Below are 21,987 nucleotides of genomic sequence, written 5' to 3' on the forward strand. Positions count from 1 at the left end.
TCAGTGAAGAGGCCCCCTGAGCCACCCTCCTGAGAGTCACCTCATTAGATACACCCCCACGGATCCAGAATGGGAACCAAGGCCTGTGAACTCCAAAGCCCATGCCCCTTCATCTGACCCCTGTAGGGCCCACCACTGATGAAAGTAGCAATGCTCTTAAAAGATAAAGGGTTATTTTTTAAAGATGATTTATTGATTTTTAAAAATTTAAATAAAATAACAACTTAAGACCAGGTATAAAAATCTGAGATGAACCAAACAACTCGATTGAGAGATATTAAAAGTACTATTTGGGCCGCGCATGGTGGCTCATGCCTATAATGCCGACAGTTTGGGAGGCTGAGGTGGGAGGATCTCTTGAACCTAAGAGTTCAAGACCACCCCGAACAATGTAGGGAGACCCTGTTTCTACAGAAAATAAACTAATTAGCTGGGCATTGTGATGCATGCCTCCCAGCTTCCAGGGAGACTGAGGCAAGAGAATCACTTGAGCCCAGGAGGTTGAGGCTGCAGTGAGCCGTGATTGCACTGCTATACTCCAGCCTGGGCAACAGAGTGAGACCCTGTTTTAAAAAAAAAAAAAAAAAGAAAGGCTTAATTTCATCAACCCCTCTATTTTTAAGAATTGGTCCTAAGACATTGCTTATAATCCAGACTTTAGGTTTCCTGAATTCATGACATTCTCACTCCTCATCTTACAGGTCCTACTGAGGCTCCCTCCCTCTGCCCTGGTTCCTTTCTTTCAAGCCTATTTTATTCTGGTACAAGAATTCTGGGGGTTGGAGGAGAGCCTCCTGGGCTGTTGTCTTGGTCTTAGATTCTGGGAGCCAAATGCAATAAGGAGACAGCTAGATGTAATGAAATGAGCTTTGGAGTCAACTCCCCAAAACTGAGGGAAAGATACCCACCTGGTTCTGCTCCTAGGGCAAGTCTGAACAATGATGTCTGTTGGTTATTTTACTGGGCAGTCATCCAAGGTAATCTCCAAGTCTCAGCTGAAGCAGAAAATGGCCTAGGCTCCCAGTTATCCTGGAGCCACAGGAATGTTAATCTCTCTCCACTGAGCCCTGAGAAGCTGACTTCTTCATTCTGAACATTCCAAACATTCCCTTTTGGTTTGCAATCACTGTGCTGTCCTCACCCCACCTTCCTGCCACACCCCAGGGCTCCCACAGCTCCATGGTAGTTCTTTCCTTCCTCCAGCTCTTTACTGGGGCTGTGGCTTGGCCACATTCAGAGGGCTGTCCCTACCCTCATCTCCCACCTGCTGCTTGGCCATCTCTGGCCCTTCTCATTCTTCACGGTTTCATTTAAATGCTCTGGACTGGTATTCCCCGCAACCTTCACCCCATACAGAAGTCATTTCCTTTCCCACAAACACCCTTGTTCCCCTGACTTGCAGTAGATCATTCCACTGAGGTGGGTCGCGTTCATTCCCACCAGCCTTTGCAGTCCTTGGAGGTGGGAACTCTCACCAGTCCCTCTCTGGGCCACAGCACCTGGCTCAGGGCCTGGCCTGGCACCCAGTGGTGCTCGGTAAAGGTTGGACAGATGGATGGGGGTGTGAAAGGAAAAGAGAACCTGAGAAAGGATGGTCACTAGTCCTAAGGTTTCAGAAGATGCAGGCTAAGGTGGTCTTGTCATTAGCTTCTCCAAAAAAGTCATGGTTTCTGGCAGTTCTCCTCTAATATAGAATTGTTCTTAGCAAATAAGCCTATGCAGCCAATCCATTTGTTTTAATACTTTGGTATGGTATGGTTGACATGTCTCTAGAAAACCATGTTTTTCCAAATGAGAAGCACAGAGCAGGGCAGTGTTGCCTGAAAGTCATACCTACCTGGTATGAGGTCCACGTGGGCCTGGCTGCTGATGTCTTGATCCTGGCCCAGAATGAATTCACATCCCTGCTTTAGGACAGATAGGCCTGAGTCCAGGCATGGCCCTCCCTGGGGACATTACAGGCTTAAAGGCACAGGGAGCTGAGCAGACCTTGAGTTCCTGTGTGAATCAGTTGACCCTGCTGAGGAATAAATCAAGCTCTGTTGTTTCTGAAATTTCTAGAGTTCCTTCCACCAGCTTTGCAGGCATCAGCTGGTGGGCTGGAGGGAACTAGGCACAAATGGGTTGAATGAGGCCCTCTGTGCGTGGCTTTACATGGGGATTGCCAGTGTATTTCCTCTTTAATGCTGCCTCAATTTGATTGGTAGTGACTAGATGCTATATTGAGAAGGATTCTGAGGCCTCAACTAGGCTGTGCAGGAAGAAGTATGGGAGATGAACTAATAATGTCTGCCACAGGGATGATGAGGGAAAAGTAATGCCACATAGTTGCCACCCCTGGTTTTCTTAGTGACTGAGCACAGGCTTTGGAATCTGGCCAGTTGAGACTGAATTCCACTCTACTCTCTGCTGGGCCTCAGTTTGTTCATCCCTGAAATAGATGTGTATATGTCAGGGTATGGGTTCAGCTGCTGTAACAAAAACATCTCCACTGGGCATGGTGACTCACACCTGTAATCCCAGCACTTTGGGAGACCAAGGTGGGCAGATCATTTGAGTCCAGGAGTTTGAGACCAGCCTGGCAACATGGCAAAACCCCATCTCTACAAAAAAAAAAATACAAATATTAGCCTGGTGTGTTGGCATGTTCCTGTGGTCCCAGCTACTTGAGAGGCTAAGGTGGGAGGATCAGCTGAGCCCAGGAGATTGAGGCTACAGTGAGCCATGTCCGTACCACTGCACTCCAGGCTGGGTAACAGAGTGAGATGCTGTCTTAAAAAAAAAAAAAAAGGTTCAAAGCACTGTGGCCCAAAACGAGTGAGAAGTTTCTCACTCACATTAAAGAACCCAGAGGTAAGTGAGCAACTCTGAGCTGGCGAGCAGCCCTTTCTCAACACGTACCTTCTGCTGTGGCTCTGAGGCGGCCATGCTAGTTCCTGCCACTTCCCAGCCAGAAGCAAAGAGAACTGGACCAGGGGAGCATGTGTCTACTGGTTTTAAAGGTAGGACCCAGAAGCTGCCCATCTCACTTTTCATTTCCCATTTAGGCAGAACAGTCACTGGGCTACACCTCACCATGGCTTGGCTGGGAGATGCAGTTTGAAGCTGGGGAACCATGTGCCCAGCTAACACTCACTTGAACAGAGAAGGAGAAAGTGTCAGGATGAGATGCCGCAGGGATGCTGCTGGGCACCTGTCAGGGTGGTTAGGAGAACTACTGATAACATATGCCCCGCTCTGGCGCCCAGCAGGCCCTCCCTAAGCTCACAAGATGCTTCCCTCTTCCTGCCCAGGAGCTGGTGAAGATCCTGCACAAGGCACTGGAGGCCGCCCAGCAGGAGAAGAGGGCGTCCAGCGCATACCTGGCGGCGGCTGAGGACAAGGACCGGCTGGAGCTGGTGCGGCACAAAGTGCGGCAGATCGCGGAGCTGGGCCGGCGGGTGGAGGCTCTGGAGCAGGAGCGGGAGAGCCTGGCGCACACAGCGAGCCTGCGGGAGCAGGAGGTGCAAGAGCTACAGCAGCACGTGCAGTTGCTTATGGACAAGAACCACGCCAAGCAGCAGGTCATCTGCAAGCTCTCTGAGAAGGTCACCCAGGACTTCACGCACCCCCCTGACCAGTCTCCTTTGCCCCCCGACGCTGCCGACAGGGACTTCCTGAGCCAGCAGGAGAAGATCGAGCACCTGAAGGTAGGGGCCTTCCCTCCAGGGCCTGCCGGTCCTGCGGGTCCTCTGCCCCGGCCCTCAGGGAAGGGGTGCTCTCCACCCCTAAGGTTTGCTGGGTGGAGTGGGGGATATCCCTTCATCCTAGAATATTTACATTAGAAACACATGTTGATGGGAATATTACTCTACGCTTCTTCACTTTCTTCACCACAAGGCCCAGTGCAGTTTGCCTGGGCCTTGATTGACCCATTAACCAGTAGCCCTGGTATCCTGGGCTACTGCAAAGTGAAGGTGCCTCTAGATTATCAAATGAGAGATGAAAGCCCGAGACTAGCTGAGTGTGGGGCCTGGCCTGGTCAGCCTCCCTTAGTGCCATCCCAGTGCACCCGAGAGCCCTAAGGGGCCAGCACAACCCTCCCCGCACAGTCCTGTGCCCGCACACCATACAGATGACCTGCAACTGGCAATAGTCACCGCTCCCATCTGTAGAATTTATAGGGTGTTTCCTGTGTGCCAGGCACTGCCCTCGGTGCTTTGCCACATTTAGTCCTCGTGCCAGCCCTGTGAGGTGAGGCAGCCACTGGTGTGCTCCCCCTTTACAGATGTGAATGCTGAGGCTGAGAAAGGTTAAGGGGCTTGCCCAGGGTCATGTGCTGAAGAAGTGGGGGAGCTGGAGTTGGGTTGGAGCTCATGTCTGCGGAGCTCCAGTCCACGTCTGGACTGTCTGCTCTGCTGCCACTTCTAGCTACTGCCACCATCCCTGCTCCCCCTTTCCTCCCCTTCTTTCCCCTTCTCTGTCCCTATCTTTCCCTAGGCTTCCCCATCCCACAGGGACCAGTGGTGTCACAGGGGGTAGGAATTTTATGTGAGGTGTGTTGCCTGCCATGACCCGCAGCCTCCTCTCTAAAGGGTTGTGACAGGAACTGTCCCACTGGGAGGCCTGTGACTGTGGAGTGCACCCATAGCCCCCACTGTCCCTAAAGGGAACCATACAACCAGGGTTCGTCCTGCCCCAAACCCTGCCACTCACAACCACATATGTACAGTCAGATGCCATATAATAATGGGCTGCATATGTGGTGGTCCCATAAGATTACAATGGAGCAGGAAAATCCCTATCACATAGTGACTTCATAGCCGTTGTAACATCATAGCACAACACGCTACCTTATCTATGTTTACATGTGTTTAGGTACACAAATGCCATTATGTGACAGCCACCTATGGTATTCAGTACAGTAACAGGTGCACAGGTATGCAACCTCGGAGCAATAGACTACACCATCTAGCTGGGTGTGTAGTAGGCTAAATCACCTAGGTTTGTCTACGTCCACTCTATAATGTTAGCACAACAATGAAATCAACTAGCGGATCACAAGGTCAGGAGTTCGAGACCATCCTGGCTAACACAGTGAAACCCCGTCACTACTAAAAATACAAAAAATTAGCTGGGTGTGGTGGCGGGCACCTGTAGTCCCAGCTACTCGGGAGGCTGAGGTAGGAAAATGGCGTGAACCTGGGAGGCGGAGCTTGCAGTGAGTCGAGATTGGGCCACTGCATTCCAGCCTGGGCGACAGAGTGAGACTCCATTGTCAAAAAAAAAAAGGGGGGGGGGGAGAAATCACCTAATGATGCATTTCTCAGAGTTTATCCTCATCATTAAGCGACACGAGACTGTACATATAGACATATAACCTTGAGAACTCTCGTGCTACTCTATCAAGGAACTAGTGGGTGAGGGCAGATGGAGAAAGAAAAAAAGAAATCAGGAAGTTTTTGAGAGAAAAACTCTCAGTGAGCAGTGTTGAAGAGTGGCCACCACCCAAGCTTTGAAGTCTGACTGACCTGTTTGGCTGTTGGCTCTGCCTCTTTCTAGCTGTGTGACTTTGGGCATGTTATCTCACCTCTCTTCAAATAGCCCAACTAGTCCTCTTGACTAGGGCTGTTAGAAGGACAAAGGAAAAGGACGTGAAACCTGATTCACTTCCCTTTCATTCAGCAAAGACCGAAAACCCACATAACCAGTTCCTGAATCTTTTCCTTTATTTAGTCTGAAATCAGAGATTCTTTTGGGTTAAAATAAAACATAACCTTTCCAATGGAAATGCAGCTAGATGATTAGAAAGCTCTCAGCCCTCCACACAGCAGAGAAAATGCTTCCATCTGATTGCTTTTCTACTCTGCCTGCCTCCAACCAGGCGTCTTCCTCTTCTTTCCACCCATACTGCCAGAATCCACTATGCAAGCCCTGGTAGCGCAGCACAGGGGTCAGAAAGATTTGTGGTGGTGCACGCCTGTGTTCCCATCTACTCTGGAGGCTGAGGTGGGAGGATCGCTTGGGCCCAGGAGGTGGAGGTTGCAGTGAGCTGAGATCGTGCCACTGCACTCCAACCTGGGTGAAGGATTAAAACACCATCTTAAAGGAAAAAAAAAATAAAAAAAGAAAGAAAAGGAAAAAGAATTAAAAAAAAAAAAGAGAGAGAGAGAACGCTAAATCAGCCAGGTAGCTTCAGACAGCCTGAGAGTTGATTGTAATCATGGACTCACTAGGAGACTGAGTGTGCCCCTGAATTTACATATTCAGGAATTTTCTTGATCAGTGAGCTCAGCTACATGGAGACTCTGGGTATGTGATTCACATTAACCAAGAATACACTAGTGGATGATCCTCAGAGGCCCAGTGTTTTGTGCTTTGTGCTTTAAAGGGTTGCATAAGGCCAAGTGTGGGTGGCTCACACCTGTAATGCCAGCATGTGGGGAGGCTGTGGCAGGAGGATTACTTGAGGCCAGGAGTTAGAGACCGGCCTGGGAAACATAGCGAGAGCCCATCTCTACAAAAAAATAAAAAAATTAGCCAGGCACAGTAGCATGTGCCTGTAGTCCCAGCTACTTGGGAAGCTAAAGCTAGAGGATTGCTCAAGCCCAGGAGTTCGAGACCAGCCTAGGCAACATAGCGAGACCCTGTCTCTAAAAAGAAATAAAATAAATTCGCTAGGCATGGTGGCACCCGCCATAGTCCTAGCTACTCGGGAGGCTGAGGTGGGAGATCACCTGAGCCGCCCAGGAGTTCGAGGCTGAAGTGAATTGTGATACTCCAGCCTGGGTAACAGAGTAAGACACTGTCTCTATAAAAATAAAAATTAAAAAAAAAAAAGAGAAAGAGTTGCATGTAGTTGGTGTTCTTTATCTTTCAGCTTTTAGAAGACCCATCAAATATCCATTGTCTTGAGTCTGAGGATAGAGAGTGTTCAGGTTTCCTGCCTGCCCTGTGATTGAGGAACCCAACTTTAAGAAATGCCCCCTTGTTATTCAGACTTTGGTTTTGAGAACAGGATCATTGACCTCTTGAATATCAGGTAGGAAAGACTCAGAAATCTAGTCTGCCCCACTCATTTTCTGGCAGGGACAGCTAAGCTGGGGTGAGGGGGAAGGACTGGCCCAGGGTCAGGCAGCAAGAGGCAGGGCTGCAGCCAGAACCTGGCCTCCCACGCCCGGGCCACCGCCTTCCACAAAGCACAGGGCCTAGTCCACGGGCATGGCCCAAAGAGAATTCCCGGGCTCCCACTTCCTGTAAAGGCAGGCAGGCTGGCTCTCTTCTTCCCCAGTCCCCCATCTCCAGAGTTTTCCTTCTTTCATTCCACTGGTGACTGTCCTATGGCTTTCCTCTTTTCTGAGGTTTCTCTTTTTCCTCCCTACAGTTCTGAGCCAAGACGAACACTCAAGGTAGGGCACCGAGCTGGAGGGAGAGGTACTGCCCGACGCCGCCCACTGCCACTGCTGTTCCAGGCTGTGCTCACTCTGCCTCCCTGTCCGGCGTGTCTGTGCCTTCGCTGGGGCTGGAAGCAGGGTATCTTATGTGACAAAAGCCTTCTTTCCAAAGCCTTAGAAATACCAGCGTGTGGCCGAGCATGGTGGCTTGCCCCTGTAATCCAGTGCTTTGAGAGGCCACGGTCGGAGGATTGCATGAGTCCAGGATTTTGAGACCAGCCTGGGCAACATAATGAGACCTCGTCTCTACAAAAAATTAAAAATTAATTAGCTGGGTGTAGTGGCACACACCTGTAGTCCCAACTACTGAGGGGCCTGAGACGGGAGGATCACTTGAGCCCAGGAGGTCGAGGCTGCAGTGAGCTATGATCATGCCATTGCACTCCAGCCTGGGTGACAAAGTGAGACCCTGTCTCTAAAAATAAAAAAGAAAGAAAAATAAATATCCATGAGCACGTCTAGGCCTGGGAGGAGGAAGGGGTAGTATCAAGGAGGGAGACCCAGCGGTGTGGAGCAGTGGCCGGCGCCAGAGCTGGGTCTGCTTTCTCTACGCAGTGCCTGCGGGGCACCTGCCATGGGCTGAACACACCTGGGTTTGGATCCTGGCTCTCTTTCATGACAAGGGGGACTTACTTTCTCTGTGTGTGTTTCCTCATCTGTTAAGTGGGAATTAGGGCACTTTAATATTTATCCCACAGCCTTGTGGATGTGAGGGAGATGGGCCAGGTCGTGGTAGGTCCTTTCCTCCACTGCGGGGGGCTTGTCGTATGTTCCTGGGCACTGGATTCGGAGCTCTGTCAGCTGACTGAGGGGGTGGGTGCAGGGTAGGGAACAGTAGCTCTCGAGCTGTCGTGCAAACTCAGTGAGGGAGACAGTGCTCACGTTGCACTTGCCACATGCCAGACACTGTTCTGAGCCTTTTGCACATATTAACTCACAGAATCCTCTCCCAGCCGCATGAGGCAGTGCTGTTATTATCCTCATTTTCCAGATGAGAGGATGCGGCACAGAAAGGTTAAGTAACTTGTCCAGGGGCTCAGCGGTCAAGACAGAATTGCCACCCAGACAGTGGGGCCACAGCATTCATGCCGTTAACCACCAGGCGGTGCCGGTACATGGCCAACGCCAGCATCTTCAATGTGTTGTTGTACTGTCTGATGGGTGGGAGAGGTCACACGAGCCTGCATGCGTGTAGCCAGAAGACACCAAAGGACAACCCTTGGAGGGCAGGGACTAGAGTATGGGCATCCAGGTGGATTCCAGCTGGTGGGGAGCTCAGATGGTGCCCAGCAGGAAGTTTGGTGGTTGGGGCTTTAGAATGAGACAGTCCTGGCCAGGCACAGTGGCTCATGCCTGTAATCCTAACACTTTGGGAGGCTGAGGTGGAAGGATTGCTTGAGACCAGGAGTTGGAAAATAGCCTGGGAAACATAGTCAGACCTCGTCTCTACAAAATCAAAAAATTAGCTGGGCGTGGTGGTACATGCCTGTAGTCCCAGCTACTTGACAGGCTGAGGTGGGAGGATTGCTTGAGCCCAGGAGGTCGAGGCTGCCGTGAGCTATGATCACGCCACTGCACTCCAGCTTGGGCAACAAAGCAAGACAAACAAAAAGTATTAGACAGACCTGGGTGTGGTCACATCTGCCTTATACTGGCTGTGCCTTAGGCAAGTTACCTCCCCTTTCAGAGCCTCTGAGGCCTTGTCTGTTATAGGAATAATAAAAGAACATCCCTTCTAGGATTGCTGGGAGGATGAAGTGAGAGAATATATGCCTCATGGTGTTGGTGAAGGGAGTGATGCAGGAAGCCTGCACAGCGTCTGTATTCATAAGTTTCTATATCTCCAGACACTAAAGTGTTAGACTCCAGAGAGAGTGGGGAGTGGTCCTGGAAAGGCCTGATGCTCATGGGAGACTGGTCCCTGCACCACAAACAAGATTTTCTTTTTTTTTTTTTTTTTTTTTGAGACAGAGTTTCGTTCTGTCGCCCAGGCTGGAGTGCAGTGGCCGGATCTCAGCTCACTGCAAGCTCCGCCTCCTGGGTTCACACCATTCTCCTGCCTCAGCCTCCCGAGCAGCTGGGACTACAGGCGCCCGCCACCTCGCCCGGCTAGTTTTTTTTGTATTTTTTTTTTAGTAGAGACGGGGTTTCACTGTGTTAGCCAGGATGGTCTCGATCTCCTGACCTTGTGATCCGCCCATCTCGGCCTCCCAAAGTGCTGGGATTACAGGCATGAGCCACCGCGCCCGGCCACAAACAAGATTTTCACTTCTTGCCACATAAGGATAGGCTATGGGGACCGTGGAGAAGAAGCAGGCAGAAACTTGCCAGCAGAGTGGCTGGCACACACAGCAGCATTTTGGAAAGACAGTGAAGCTGTTTTTTTATCTAGGTCAGGGACAGGATTGGATAGGTGGAGGAGGGTGGCACCAGGGGTTGGAACTGCCTGGGTCCAGCCAGGAGAAGGAAGAGAGCAAACTGAGTGGAGGCACAGCCATTCAGCCTTGGCACAGTGAGAGAGATGAAAGCAGGGGTGGCCGGGGTTGGGGAACCACAGAGAGCCCTAGGGGAGCGGTGAGTCGGGATGACATGATGAAATCAATGGGGAGCATTCGTTCCCTGCCCTGGGAGCAGAGGCCCTTCTAGTGTGTCAGGGTCTGGGCGGAGGGCATCAGCCCCTGGGTATGCATCGGAGCTTCCAGGCTGGGAAGACCTTGGCGATCATCTTGGCCGGAGTGAAGGCCCACACAGGGAGGGCCAGGACCACCTGTGGGCTGTGCACATGTGACCCTGATGAGGAAATGCCCCAAACTCTGTGTGATGTTCTTCATTTCCAAATCAATCAGGCCATGTTGGAGTCATCCCTGCTGCAGCATCCCTTGCACTCGCCTCTAGCCCATACGACAATGGGAGAGAAAGGGCCTGAGTTTCAGCCAGTAAATACCCTGGAATTGTGAGGTATAGCTCTAAGCATGCGTTAGGTGACTGAACGGCTTCTGTACTGTCCATCTGAGCAGAATTGAGAGCCGCTACTATAGCTGATCCTTCTCTGAGGCTCAGGTCCTTGCTTGAACCTTCCCAGTGCTTGTCCAGCTTCTCCTTGTATGTCCCAGCAGCAGGGAGCTCATTCCCTCCATTGGATGGGCAACTTACAAAAGGCAAACTCAGAGATGTTCATCATAGCATTATTCATAATCAAAAACCAACTGCAAACACCCCGGGCTCAAATTTAAAAATGACAGGAAAAGGATTATGAGTAAGTTCTGGTAAATTCACCCAATAGAATCATCACCAGAGGTTGAAAATGATCATTGGGAAGCTTATGTAGCAACATTGAAAGGTTTTTCAAAGTGACACTGAGTTAATTTTACAGTATGATTATAAATATATGATAAAATATGTTGATTTTAAAAACAAACACTAGTGGAGCACTTGCTTTGTTTTGGTCCCTGTTCTTAATGTTATCACACATTATCTCACTTAGTCTCCCAACTGCCCAGTAGGTTACTTGGTATTTGCCCCTTTTACAGATGAGGAAACAGAGGGTCAGAGTGGTTCAGTGGCCTGCCTGAAGCCTTCCAGCCAGGACATCACCCAGGGCTTAAATTCAGACCTATTGGTTCCTTTACCACATCATGCTGACATCGAGAATAGAGAAGGGGGCTATAAGTAATTTTTTTTTTTCTTGCAGACTTCCTCTTCTGTTGCCATTATTGGAAGTTTCCAAAGAAAAGAAGCTTTGGGGGCTCATTTGAGGGTGTGACTCCCCAGGACCAGGGAGATGTTTATGTCCAACTCATACTTCGCTCTCTTCTCCAGGATGACATGGAAGCTTACCGGACCCAGAACCGCTTCCTCAACTCCGAGATCCACCAGGTCACGAAGATCTGGAGAAAGGTGGCTGAGAAGGAGAAGGCCCTCCTGACGAAGGTGTGGGGTGGGGCCCTGTTCCTGCCATCTCCATCCACAGCCCCTCTGCTGGTCCCCATGCTGCCCACCCCGTCTCACTCTCCTCATTTCCTGTCTGCTGCTCTCCGTCTGAACTGACCCTTGTGAGCAGGGCCCGTATCAGGTTCTTCTCCATTCCCCTGTGGTCTGGTGGCTGAGTCATTTGTTCAGCAGTGTTCACTAGGTAGCTATGGGGTAGGGACATCAAGACCAATAAGGCTGGTTCCTGCCCGCAAGGAGGGTGTAGACTATCGAGGGAGTGTAACACAATCAAGATGCACTTGGGACCGGGCGCGGTGACTCACGCCTGTAATCCCAGCACTTTGGGCGGCCGAGGCGAGCAGATTATGAGGTCAGGAGATCAAGACCATCCTGGCTAACACGGTGAAACCCCGTCTCTACTAAAAATACAAAAAAAAAAAAAGGCCGGGCGCGGTGGCTCAAGCCTGTAATCGCAGCACTTTGGGAGGCCGAGACGGGCGGATCACGAGGTCAGGAGATCAAGACCATCCTGGCTAACACGGTGAAACTCCATCTCTACTAAAAAATACAAAAAACTAGCCGGGCGAGGTGGCAGGCGCCTGTAGTCCCAGCTACTTGGGAGGCTGAGGCAGGAGCATGGCGTAAACCCGGGAGGCGGAGCTTGCAGTGAGCTGAGATCCGACCACTGCACTCCAGCCGGGGAGACAGAGCGAGACTCTGTCTCAAAAAAAAAAAAAAAAGAAAATTAGCTGGGCAAGGTGGCGGGTGCCTGTAGTCCCAGCTACTCGGGAGGCTGAGGCAGGAGAATGGCGTGAACCCGGGAGGTGGAGCTTGCAGTGAGCCGAGATCGAGACACTGCACTCCAGCCTGGGCGACACAGTGAGACTCCGTCCCCGCCACACCCCCCAAAAAAAGATGCACTTGGGCTTGTGGGATTCTTGGGGGTCCAATTCAAATGTACCTTCTGAATTGAGTCCTAAGGATGAGTTAATGTTACCCAGGCAAGCAGTGGAGAAGGACCTTCCAGAAAAAGAGACAGCATGGTAAAAGATGTGTGGTCTGAGAGGCAGGGGGCAGGGCTGGGGAGAGTGAGACATGAGGCTGGAGATGAGGAGTTTGGAGTTTACTCCAAGGAAACTGGGGAGCTGAAGGATTCTGAGTGGAGAAGTCCTCAATCAGACTTCTGTTCCTGTTCCGAGAAGACTGCTGTGACTGCTCAGGAGGGTGGGCTTGAAGAGGTGAGCCTGGAAGTGGGGAGACTGTTTGGAATAGCAGCAGAAATCCCTGAGAAGGGGCCAAGTGCGGTGGCTCAGGCCTGGAATCCCAGCACTTTGGGAGGCCGAGGCAGGTGGATCCTTGGGCCCAAGAGTTCAAGACCAGCCTGGGCAACATGGCAAAGCCCTGCCTCTACCAAAAATACAAAAATTAGCCGGGCGTGGTGGTGCACACCTGTAATCCCAGCTACTCAGGTGGCTAAGGCACAAGAATCATTTGAACCCAGGAGGTAGAGGTTGCAGTGAGCCAAGATTGTGCCACTGCACTCCAGCTTGGGGGACAGAGCAAGACTCTCTTGGAAAAAAAAAAGCAAGCAATCCCTGAAACAGGTGTTAATGGTGGGACTCAGGAAGCAGCCCAGGGGACAGAGGTGGGCACCAGGTGGGATAGGTAGAAGAACAGGCACAGAGGATGGCTTGGAGCTGGTGCCCGGCAAGTGTTTGGAGATGGCAACCGGGCAAAGGTGCAGCAGAATTGTTCCCTTGCTGCCACCCCAGGATGAGATAGGATTCGGGGTCGCCCAGAGGTCATGGCAGGGCTTTGAGCAGATTTTCACTGTCCCCATCTCACAAAAATGGAAAACAAGGAACTTGCCTGACTTGCCTAGTACCACCCAGCTTGTATAAATGGAAACACAAAAGTTCAAGGTGAGGCGGGGTTGGGGGGGCAGTGTCCCAAGCAAGGGAAGAGGGTGCAGGAGGGCCGTGAAGTGGGAGGGATGTGTGTTGGAGGAACAGAAAGAGCCTAGGTGGCAGCAGCAGAGGGCAGCCACAAGGGCAGTGTCTGTGCCCTGGGAGCTGCTCAGTCATACCACCTGCCAGGTGCCAGGCACCCTGGGAAGGGCTTTACACACATCCGCTCATCTGATCCTCACCCAAATCCTGAGGCAGACTCTGTATGATCCTCATTTTATGGATGAAGAAGTTAAGGCACAGAAAGGTTAAGTAACTTGCCACAGGCCACACAGCTAGCAGTGGCTGAACCAGGATGGGACCGTAACCTGTGTAAGAGCTTGTGCTGTCTCTGCACACCCCTCTCCTCTTTCTTCTGAACCAGCTCCAACCTGGGCCCGGTCCTCTCTTGCCCGCCTTGCTGAAAACCACTGGCCTCAGGGCCCGTCTCCTTTCCCTTATACGAAGGTCTGGGAGTCGGGAGTGGGGCAGATGAGAGCTGGAAGGGCTGTGCTGCCTAAAGCTGTTCAGGCCTCAGGCTTCTGGGGCCGCCCAGCTCCCACCAGGTAGCCTGACCAGCCCTTCCCTGTTTGCAGTGCGCCTACCTCCAAGCCAGAAACTGCCAAGTGGAAAGCAAGTACCTGGCTGGACTAAGAAGGCTGCAGGAGGCCCTGGGGGATGAAACCAGCGAGTGCTCAGAGCTGCTGAGGCAGCTTGTCCAGGAGGCGCTGCAGTGGGAAGCCGGGGAGGCCTCATCTGACAGCATCGAGCTGAGCCCCATCAGGTGAGCCTGGCGGCCCAGCCAGGGCTGGTCTATGTGAGCTGGCAGCTCCTCCCCAGTTTCCCTGCTGCCAGGTCCTGCCAACCACGTGCAAGTCCTGCACAGCATTACCTCCCCTGATCTTCACATGCATGAGCATGCTGCTGCAGCTGAGATGGTTCACGCTCAGAGGAGGCAGCCCCCTGCCACAGCCCTACAGTACATTTGCGGCACAGGCTGCCTCCAGAGCCCCGTGCTTTCTGTTTCTCCAGGCTGCCTCCCAAATGTGGCTGCCTCCCAGATGTGCCTGTCAGGGAGGGGAGGCGGGGAGACAAGCAGGTCATCTCCTCTGCACCAAGCCCTTGCTGCACACAGTGGACACGGGCGGTTAAATACAACAGAAAGGAGCGTGGCTATGCTCGAAGGCCCCTGGAGGCTGAGTAGTCCAGTGGCAGAAGCTCGAGCTTTGGAGCCAGTCCTGGCTCTCTCGATGTGTGACAATTCCCTTTACCTTTCTGAGCCTTGTACTCGGCCTCCATAAGATGTGTGCAAAGAGCTGGACACAGTGGCTCACGCCTGTAATCCCAGCACTTTGGGAGGCTGAACTGGGTGGATTACTTGAGGCCAGGAGTTTGAGACCAGCCTGGGCAATATATTGGAAGGGAGGAAGGGAAGGGAAGAAAGAAAGAAAAGAAGATACAAGATTTGGGCAAATACACCGGCTTTGCAGGATCATTAGGATTAAATGAGATTGTGCAGGCAGGGCATAGAGTGGAGGTGAGTTGAATAAATGAAAGGCCGTCTGGAAGGGGTCCCCAGCTCTCCCACCTCTGCCTGTCATTGGTGCCGTCTGTTCCCCGTCCATCCCTGGGCTTACTGGCTGTGGTAAATGGGGTTCTGTATGCACAGTGCGGGACTCCTTGGGCCTAAGGCTGCATGGAGTAATAAGAGGGTCCTTTATATTTGCATAGAATTAGTAAATATCTCTTGAGCATTTACTGTGTACCAGGCATTATCTAGGCCCCCAGCATCTTTTTTTTTTTTTTTTTTTTTTTTTGAGACGGAGTCTCGCTCTGTCGCCCAGGCTGGAGTGCAGTGGCCGGATCTTGGCTCACTGCAAGCTCCGCCTCCCAGGTTCACTCCATTCTCCTGCCTCAGCCTCCCGAGTAGCTGGGACTACAGGCGCCCGCCACCTCGCCCGGCTAGTTTTTTTTTTTTTTTTTTTTTTTGTATTTTTTAGTAGTGACGGGGTTTCACCGTGTTAGCCAGGATGGTCTCGATCTCCTGACCTTGTGATCCGCCCGTCTCGGCCTCCCAAAGTGCTGGGATTACAGGCTTGAGCCACCGCGCCCGGCCTAGGCCCCCAGCATCTTACAACAGAGGATCTCACTGGGTCTTCAGGTAGCAGAGCAGGGATTCCTATACCCATTATACAGATTCGCAACCTGAGGTTGGGAGAACTGAAGTGACCTGCTGTGTGGTTAACCCTCAGTGAAGGCAGGGCAGGAACCTGGCCTGGGGTCCTCCCTGTCCCCACCACTCCTTATCTAGGGAAGGGTTCTGCAAGGTGTTGCTAACATGGACTTTTGCTGGCAGTAAGTATGATGAGTACGGCTTCCTGACGGTGCCCGACTATGAGGTCGAAGACCTGAAGCTGCTGGCCAAGATCCAGGCACTGGAGGTGCGCTCCCACCACCTGCTGGGCCTCGAGGCTGTGGATCGGCCGCTGCGGGAGCGCTGGGCTGCCCTGGGCGAGCTTGTGCCCTCAGCTGAACTCAAGCAGCTACTGCGGGCAGGAGTGCCCCGTGAACACCGGCCTCGTGTCTGGAGGTGGCTGGTCCACCTCCGTGTCCAGCACCTGCACACTCCAGGCTGCTACCAGGAACTGCTGAGCCGAGGCCGGGCCCGCGAGCACCCTGCTGCCCGCCAGATTGAGCTGGACCTGAACCGGACCTTCCCCAACAACAAGCACTTCACCTGCCCCACCTCCAGCTTCCCCGACAAGCTCCGTCGGGTGCTTCTGGCCTTCTCCTGGCAGAACCCCACCATCGGCTACTGCCAAGGCCTGAACAGGTGAGCCACCAAAGCCCAGTGAAGGTGTGACCTTTACCTTTTGGAGCACAGGTCCCCAACCCTCAGACCATGGACCGATAGCCATCTGTGGCCTGTTAATGGGGCCACACAGCAGGAGGTGAGCGGTGGGCGAGACAGCATTGCCACCTGAGCTCTGCCTCCTGTCAGATCAGCGGCAGCATGAGATTCTCACAGGAGCATGAACCCTATTGTGAACTCTGCATGCAAGGGATCTAGGTTACGTGTTCCTTATGAGAATGTAATGCCTGATGATCTGAGGTGGAGCAGTTTCAAAACCACCCCTCCCCCACCCCAGTCCATGGAAAAATTGTCTTTCATGAAACTGGTCCCCAGTGCCAAAAAGGTTGGGGACTGCTGTTTTAGAGCACTGCTCTCTCTCTCTTTGGAGCCTCCCAAGAACCTGGAGACATGAGCCCAGGTTCCCCACCACAGGCTGGTGAGAGGACATGTTTAAGATAGAGATGGGCCAGAGCTCAGAGCTCCAGGCCCCTTGTCCCTGCTCTCTCCTTTGATTTGTGCTTGGGGAGGTACAACTCACATGGCATCTCAAACCTTGACCTGCTGGAATCTACAGGGTATGGCCCCACCCACATGGCAGGACCTTCTGGGTCAGGAATCATTTGCTTTCAGTGAAACCCATGCAGAAGACCCTGGGAAAAGGGACTTTCTAAATGTTACAAGGGGATTTCACAGAAGCCAGGAAAAGAAAACAGAGCTGAGGACCAGATGGTCATTGGAAGTCAAGGCAGCTGCTCTCTGCAGCAGGGCCACAGCCCTGCACAACCCCAGGGGGCAGCCTTCGTGCCACAGTCCTGGGATGCCATCCCCTAAGCTCATATAGCACCAAGGTACTGCTCTGCTGCCTTCTGCAGCTGCATGGCCTCTGGCCTCTCTTCATTATGTGTGTCTGCTTCCTTCTCTCTCAGCAGACCAGCCTCTGTCCATTCATTCTTTGGACATTTAGGGACCATCAAGGCTGTCAGAATGGAGACCTCAGCCCCTGAGTCTTGGGCCTTTCAGTGAGTCTTCTCACCCCACCCCTTGTGTTCCAGGCCTAAATTCCCCAAAGAAAGAATCTGATTGGCCCAGTCAGGAATAATTTCCACTTCTGGTCCAATTGGTGGGGATGGAGGGAGGGACTGGGGATAGGGGATGAGGTCACCTGGTTCACAGGGCTGTCTCCCCTCCAAGACTGTGAGGGACTGTCATCCCCCTACTCCAGCCCCAGCTATTTCAGTAGAAGCTGCATAGTTGCAGATATTTTCCCAAAGCAAGTTTTGACTCAATTTACTTTAAACACACATATACCTAAGCAAAATTTACATAAGCCATACTGCTCTTTTTTCAGAATAGGTGGCGCGTGACATTTATTTAACACAGAATCAACATTCAGTGGCCTTACTCAAATTTGAGTGGTTTCCAAAGGTAGATATTTTTCATACTCTATTTCCAGCCTAAAATTCGGTGACATTGAGCATGTATATGTACAATTCCTGAGAATTAAGAGTTAAACTCCAACAGTAATGCCTCTCAGTCAAAGCCTCCTTGGAAAATATGTTCAGATTTCATGCCACGCTAAATGCCTGCCACAGGGCAGGTCTGTAGAAATTTCATTCATTCAACAGTCTGACAAAAGCCCCTGTACTCCTCATCTGTTTGAACATGTTAAAATCCAGGAGAAACAAAACCTGCAAAGCCTCTTGTAAGAATAGCTGTGAAGGGAGCTGGAAGCTATGAGATCAGAATGAATAATAATTTTTGCATTTCACACAAAGGCCAAGTAGGAAGTAATGCATAATGGGGGCCTCTTGGATGCCAGGTGTTTAACACCTGATGGCATTTAATCCTCACAGAAACCTTCACTGGTGCCCCCATGCCCAGATGAAACATGAGAGGGTCTGAGAGGCCGAGGAACCCGCCCATTGCCCCACCACAAATGCTGGCCCAGCCAACTGCTTATCCTGGGCCCTGGCTGCCCCCAGCCCGCAAACCCAGTCCTTTCTACAACGTGCCCTCTCTCCAAATAGCAGTAGTCAGAGGCTGTGCTGAGGCCCCACAGAAACCTTTCTCTTATGTAGATGTAAACTTCTTGAGACCTGCTTTTGAAGTTCAACCTGTGCTGAAGGGGCAGAGAAAAATCCTATAGCAGGACGGGCACTTGAGATAAGCCTCGTAGAAGGCGAGAACCTTCTCCCTGTGTAGAAGGAGGCAGCACACAGGCCACAGAGGGGCGCAGAAGGGACAACTGAGACCAAGAGAGGCGGAAGGTCCCCAGATGGGTTTTCTAAAATATCTTTCTCTGAATGGTATTTTTACTTTAATTTGATATGCAAGTGCAGATAATTGGTGTTCATGTAAACATAATAGGCCAGGCGCAGTGGCTCATGCCTGTAATCCCAGAACTTTGGGAGGCTGAGGTGGGCAGATCATGAGGTCAAAAGATCGAGACCATTCTGGCCAACATGGTGAAACCTCGTCTCTACTAAAAATAGAACAAATAGCTGGGCTTGGTGGCGGGTGCCTGTAGTCCCAGCTACTCAGGAGGCTGAGGCAGGGGAATCACTTGAACCAGGGAGGCAGAGGTTGCAGCGAGCCGAGATCGCACCACTGCACTCCAGCCTGGCGACAGAGCAAGACTCCATTTCATAATAGAAAGCCTGTTCAAATGTGGCATGTGCAAGGTATTCGTTTGAAGGCTCTAAGCCCAAGCCTGCAGGTCCCTGACACATGTCTTCTTTGCCATCTAGTGGTAGCCGTTAGAACTGCATGTGTGGGCCGGGCGCTGTGGCTCACGCCTATAATTCTAGCACTTTGAGAGGCTGAGGTGGGTGGATCCCTTGAGCCCAGGAGTTTGAGACAGCCTTGGCCACATGGCAAAGCCCTGTCAAAAAAAAAAAAAAACCTAGCCAGGCGTGGTGGCACATGCTTGTAGTTCTAGCCACTTGGGAGGCTGAGGTGGTAAGGAGGCAGAGGTTGCTGTGAGCCATGATCATGCAGCTGGACTCCAGCCTGGGCAACAGAGTGAGTCTCTGTCTCAAAAAAGAAAAGAAAAGAAAAGAAAAAGAACTGCATGTTTGATGTCTCAAGATGACAGACCCTGCCTCTAAGGCAACAAATCCAGCTTGTTTAGATAGTGATGGAGACCACCGTGATGAGCTAATGCTAATTTAGAGCAAATGTTTTAAACCCATTTCCCTGTGAAAATAAGTACAGTGCTTTAAAAGTAGTTTGTTTTTCCCCCATCGACACACTCCTTTCTTTGCAAGCCTACCTGGGCCCTGAATGCCCTTAGGTTCGAATTCAGCCATACCCCTGAGCAGTTAGTAAATCCTAGCCACCAGCCTCAGATAACTGACTTTTTAACATGTGCTGAAGTCCAAACCAATGCTGGCAGCTAACCCCTAGACTGAGGCCATCCTGAGGCTCAGGGGGAACAGGGTAGGATAGAGTGGAGAGAGCACTGGAGTAGACTTTGGGAGCCCTGGGTTCTATTTCCACTCTGCCGCCAACTGACTATATAATGTTGAGCAGGTAACTTCTGCTTTCTGGGTCTTGGTTTTTCAACCACTGCAATAAGGAGTTTGTCTAGACCAGAAACAACCAGTAGGAAGCAGCTGCCTGGAGCCCTGTCCTGAGAGAGTTTCTGAGGCAGCCTTCAGACTCAGTGGGAAAGAGTACTGTGATCAATTATTTATGTCTACCATGGGCTTAGGCAAAGGGAATGCTGCCATGATCAGTTAGTTATGTCTGCCCTGGGCACAGACAAAGAGAATAGAGGCCAGTGTATGCCACGTTTGCTATCCTTGAACTCAGTGACCTGTGGAGGTCCCTCCCCACCAGCTCTGAGAGAACAGAGCCTCCTATTTCCCAGGAAATGTGAATGTTCTCTTCATCCACTCAGCTTCAACTCAGGAAGGTTTTATACAAATATTTGAACCATAGTTGGGAGAAATTCCTTCCCACTCTACTGGGGAAAGAGAAGGGATATTTCTTTTTTCTTTTGGGATTCAACCATGTTTCTAAGAGTTGTGAGCCTCAAAAGAAGGTGGAGGTCATGATCTAATCTAGAGAGAACCCAAAGAAGCATGAGTATATGGATGACGGAATGTGTTCCTTAAATGCTCGTTATGACCATAGAGTCAGAGGCTTTCTAAAGCGACATCTCCCCAGGGTCCTATGAGGAACATTCATTCTACTCAGCCCCCATGGGTGCAATGGACAACAGGGGTTCTGTGGACCCCCTGGGTGACGCTGGGTTAGAATCAGCCACAGGATTTTGTTACCACAGGACTTCTCAGAGGCTTTACTAAGACTGTGTACATCATAACCCTCCAGGGGCTAGAATGTGCAGCATTCCCCAGATATCTTTGAATATAGAACCTTGTGTTCACCTCGCATCTTGGGAGACCAGTAGTCCCTGGAAAGACATTTTTTGGAAAACGTCTTCTTGGACTGGCCCGGGATGGGAGCTGCCAGGGAAGATGGGAGAAGTAGAGAAAACAGTGCTTATCCCAGGAAGACTTCCCTGCTCAGCCCTGTGGGTTTTTGTTTGTTTCTTACCCATGATTTCATTAGAGCCTTATGCTAACTTGGTGGGCAGGGGAAATAAAGGAGGAAAAAAAGTTATGTGCATTGAGCACCTGGTAAATGCCAGGCAGTGAGCGAGGCACGGTAGGTCTGTCTCAAGATGCCTCATGGCCTTGGGGGGATAGATATTGTTAATCTCGCTAACAATAAATATCTAATCTCAGATCATGAAACCGAGGTCCAGAGAGGTTAGCGTGCTTGCCGAGGTCTCAAAGCCTGTGAATATTAAGGTGCGGATAGCTCACATTTATAAAGAGCTCACTGTGTGGCAGGCACCGTGTGGGGCACTGAGCTCTGTGCATCCTCAAAACAGTCCTGTGATTATTATGAGACTGAGGCTTAGAGGGGTTCCGTAACTTGTCCCAGGTCACCCAGGAAGCCGCAAGATCAGGATTTACCCAAGCAGCCTGACTCCAGAGCCCCTGCTCTGAAGTGATCCCCATTGCTCTGGAAAATGCCGGTCATCCTCCCCCGAAGAGCGTTTGTCTCACCCCAGGTGCCAGGAGCACCAGTCTGGTTAGGGAGTGGGGTTGCACTGGTGCTCACATGGAAGGACTTTCCCCCTGGAACCCAGGAAGCCACCTCTGCCACGTGCTGCCTGGCAGGGCCACGACTTCTGTAATCAATCCAGGCCTCCTTTCCTACCACTCCAGGCTGGCGGCCATCGCTCTGCTGGTCCTAGAGGAAGAGGAGAGCGCCTTCTGGTGCCTGGTGGCCATTGTGGAGACCATCATGCCCACTGATTACTACTCTAACACACTGACGGCATCCCAGGTGAGTGGGGCGGGGAGGGGACTTGGCAGCCATGCAGGGCAGTGCCCCAGAGCTGTTCCTAGAAGCCTGTGGCTCTCAGGAAAGTTGGGAATCTGTCAGGCTTCCTTTTCTCCCTCTGTACTGTGGGAGTGCATTTGGCTGCATGGAAGAGAAGCCCAACCTAACAACAGCTTCAGTGGGGGATTATTTTTCTCAGATAGTAAATGACCAGGCAGAACCACTGGGTTCAAGCTCCTAGCTGCCTGCTCTGCCATCTCTGGCATGTGGCCTTCATCCTCACACCCATCACCTCCTGATCACAAAATGGCCACATCACCTCCAGCACTGTGGCCATGGCCTAGGCCAGGAGGAGCAGAAGGTGAACACCAGGACCTGGCTCCCTGACCCAGCAACTTCTACTTGCAGTTTACTGGTCAGAACTATTTCATGGCTGTCCTAGTTGCAAGGCAGGCTAGGAAATGTA

At 51.5% G+C, this 21,987-nt stretch overlaps 1 protein-coding gene across 6 annotated transcripts in view; it reads left to right on the top strand.

Moving 5' to 3' along the window:
- Window positions 1-21,987, top strand: part of TBC1D2 (TBC1 domain family member 2) — a 61,708-nt gene that overhangs the window by 35,918 nt on the left and 3,803 nt on the right. For 4 of the 6 annotated variants that reach the window (XM_005581210.5, XM_005581212.5, XM_065530289.2 and 1 more), the window contains 5 exons: window positions 3,294-3,689; window positions 11,253-11,363; window positions 13,906-14,093; window positions 15,666-16,142; window positions 21,404-21,524. In XM_005581210.5, coding sequence (XP_005581267.3) covers window positions 3,294-3,689; window positions 11,253-11,363; window positions 13,906-14,093; window positions 15,666-16,142; window positions 21,404-21,524 — 1,293 coding nt within the window. The remainder of the gene's footprint in view (window positions 1-3,293; window positions 3,690-11,252; window positions 11,364-13,905; window positions 14,094-15,665; window positions 16,143-21,403; window positions 21,525-21,987) is intronic. The other 2 variants (XR_012424536.1, XR_012424537.1) reach the window with 1 other exon arrangement.

This window comes from Macaca fascicularis, chromosome 15 (genome assembly GCF_037993035.2).
Source record: "Macaca fascicularis isolate 582-1 chromosome 15, T2T-MFA8v1.1".
NCBI lineage: Eukaryota > Metazoa > Chordata > Mammalia > Primates > Cercopithecidae > Macaca > Macaca fascicularis.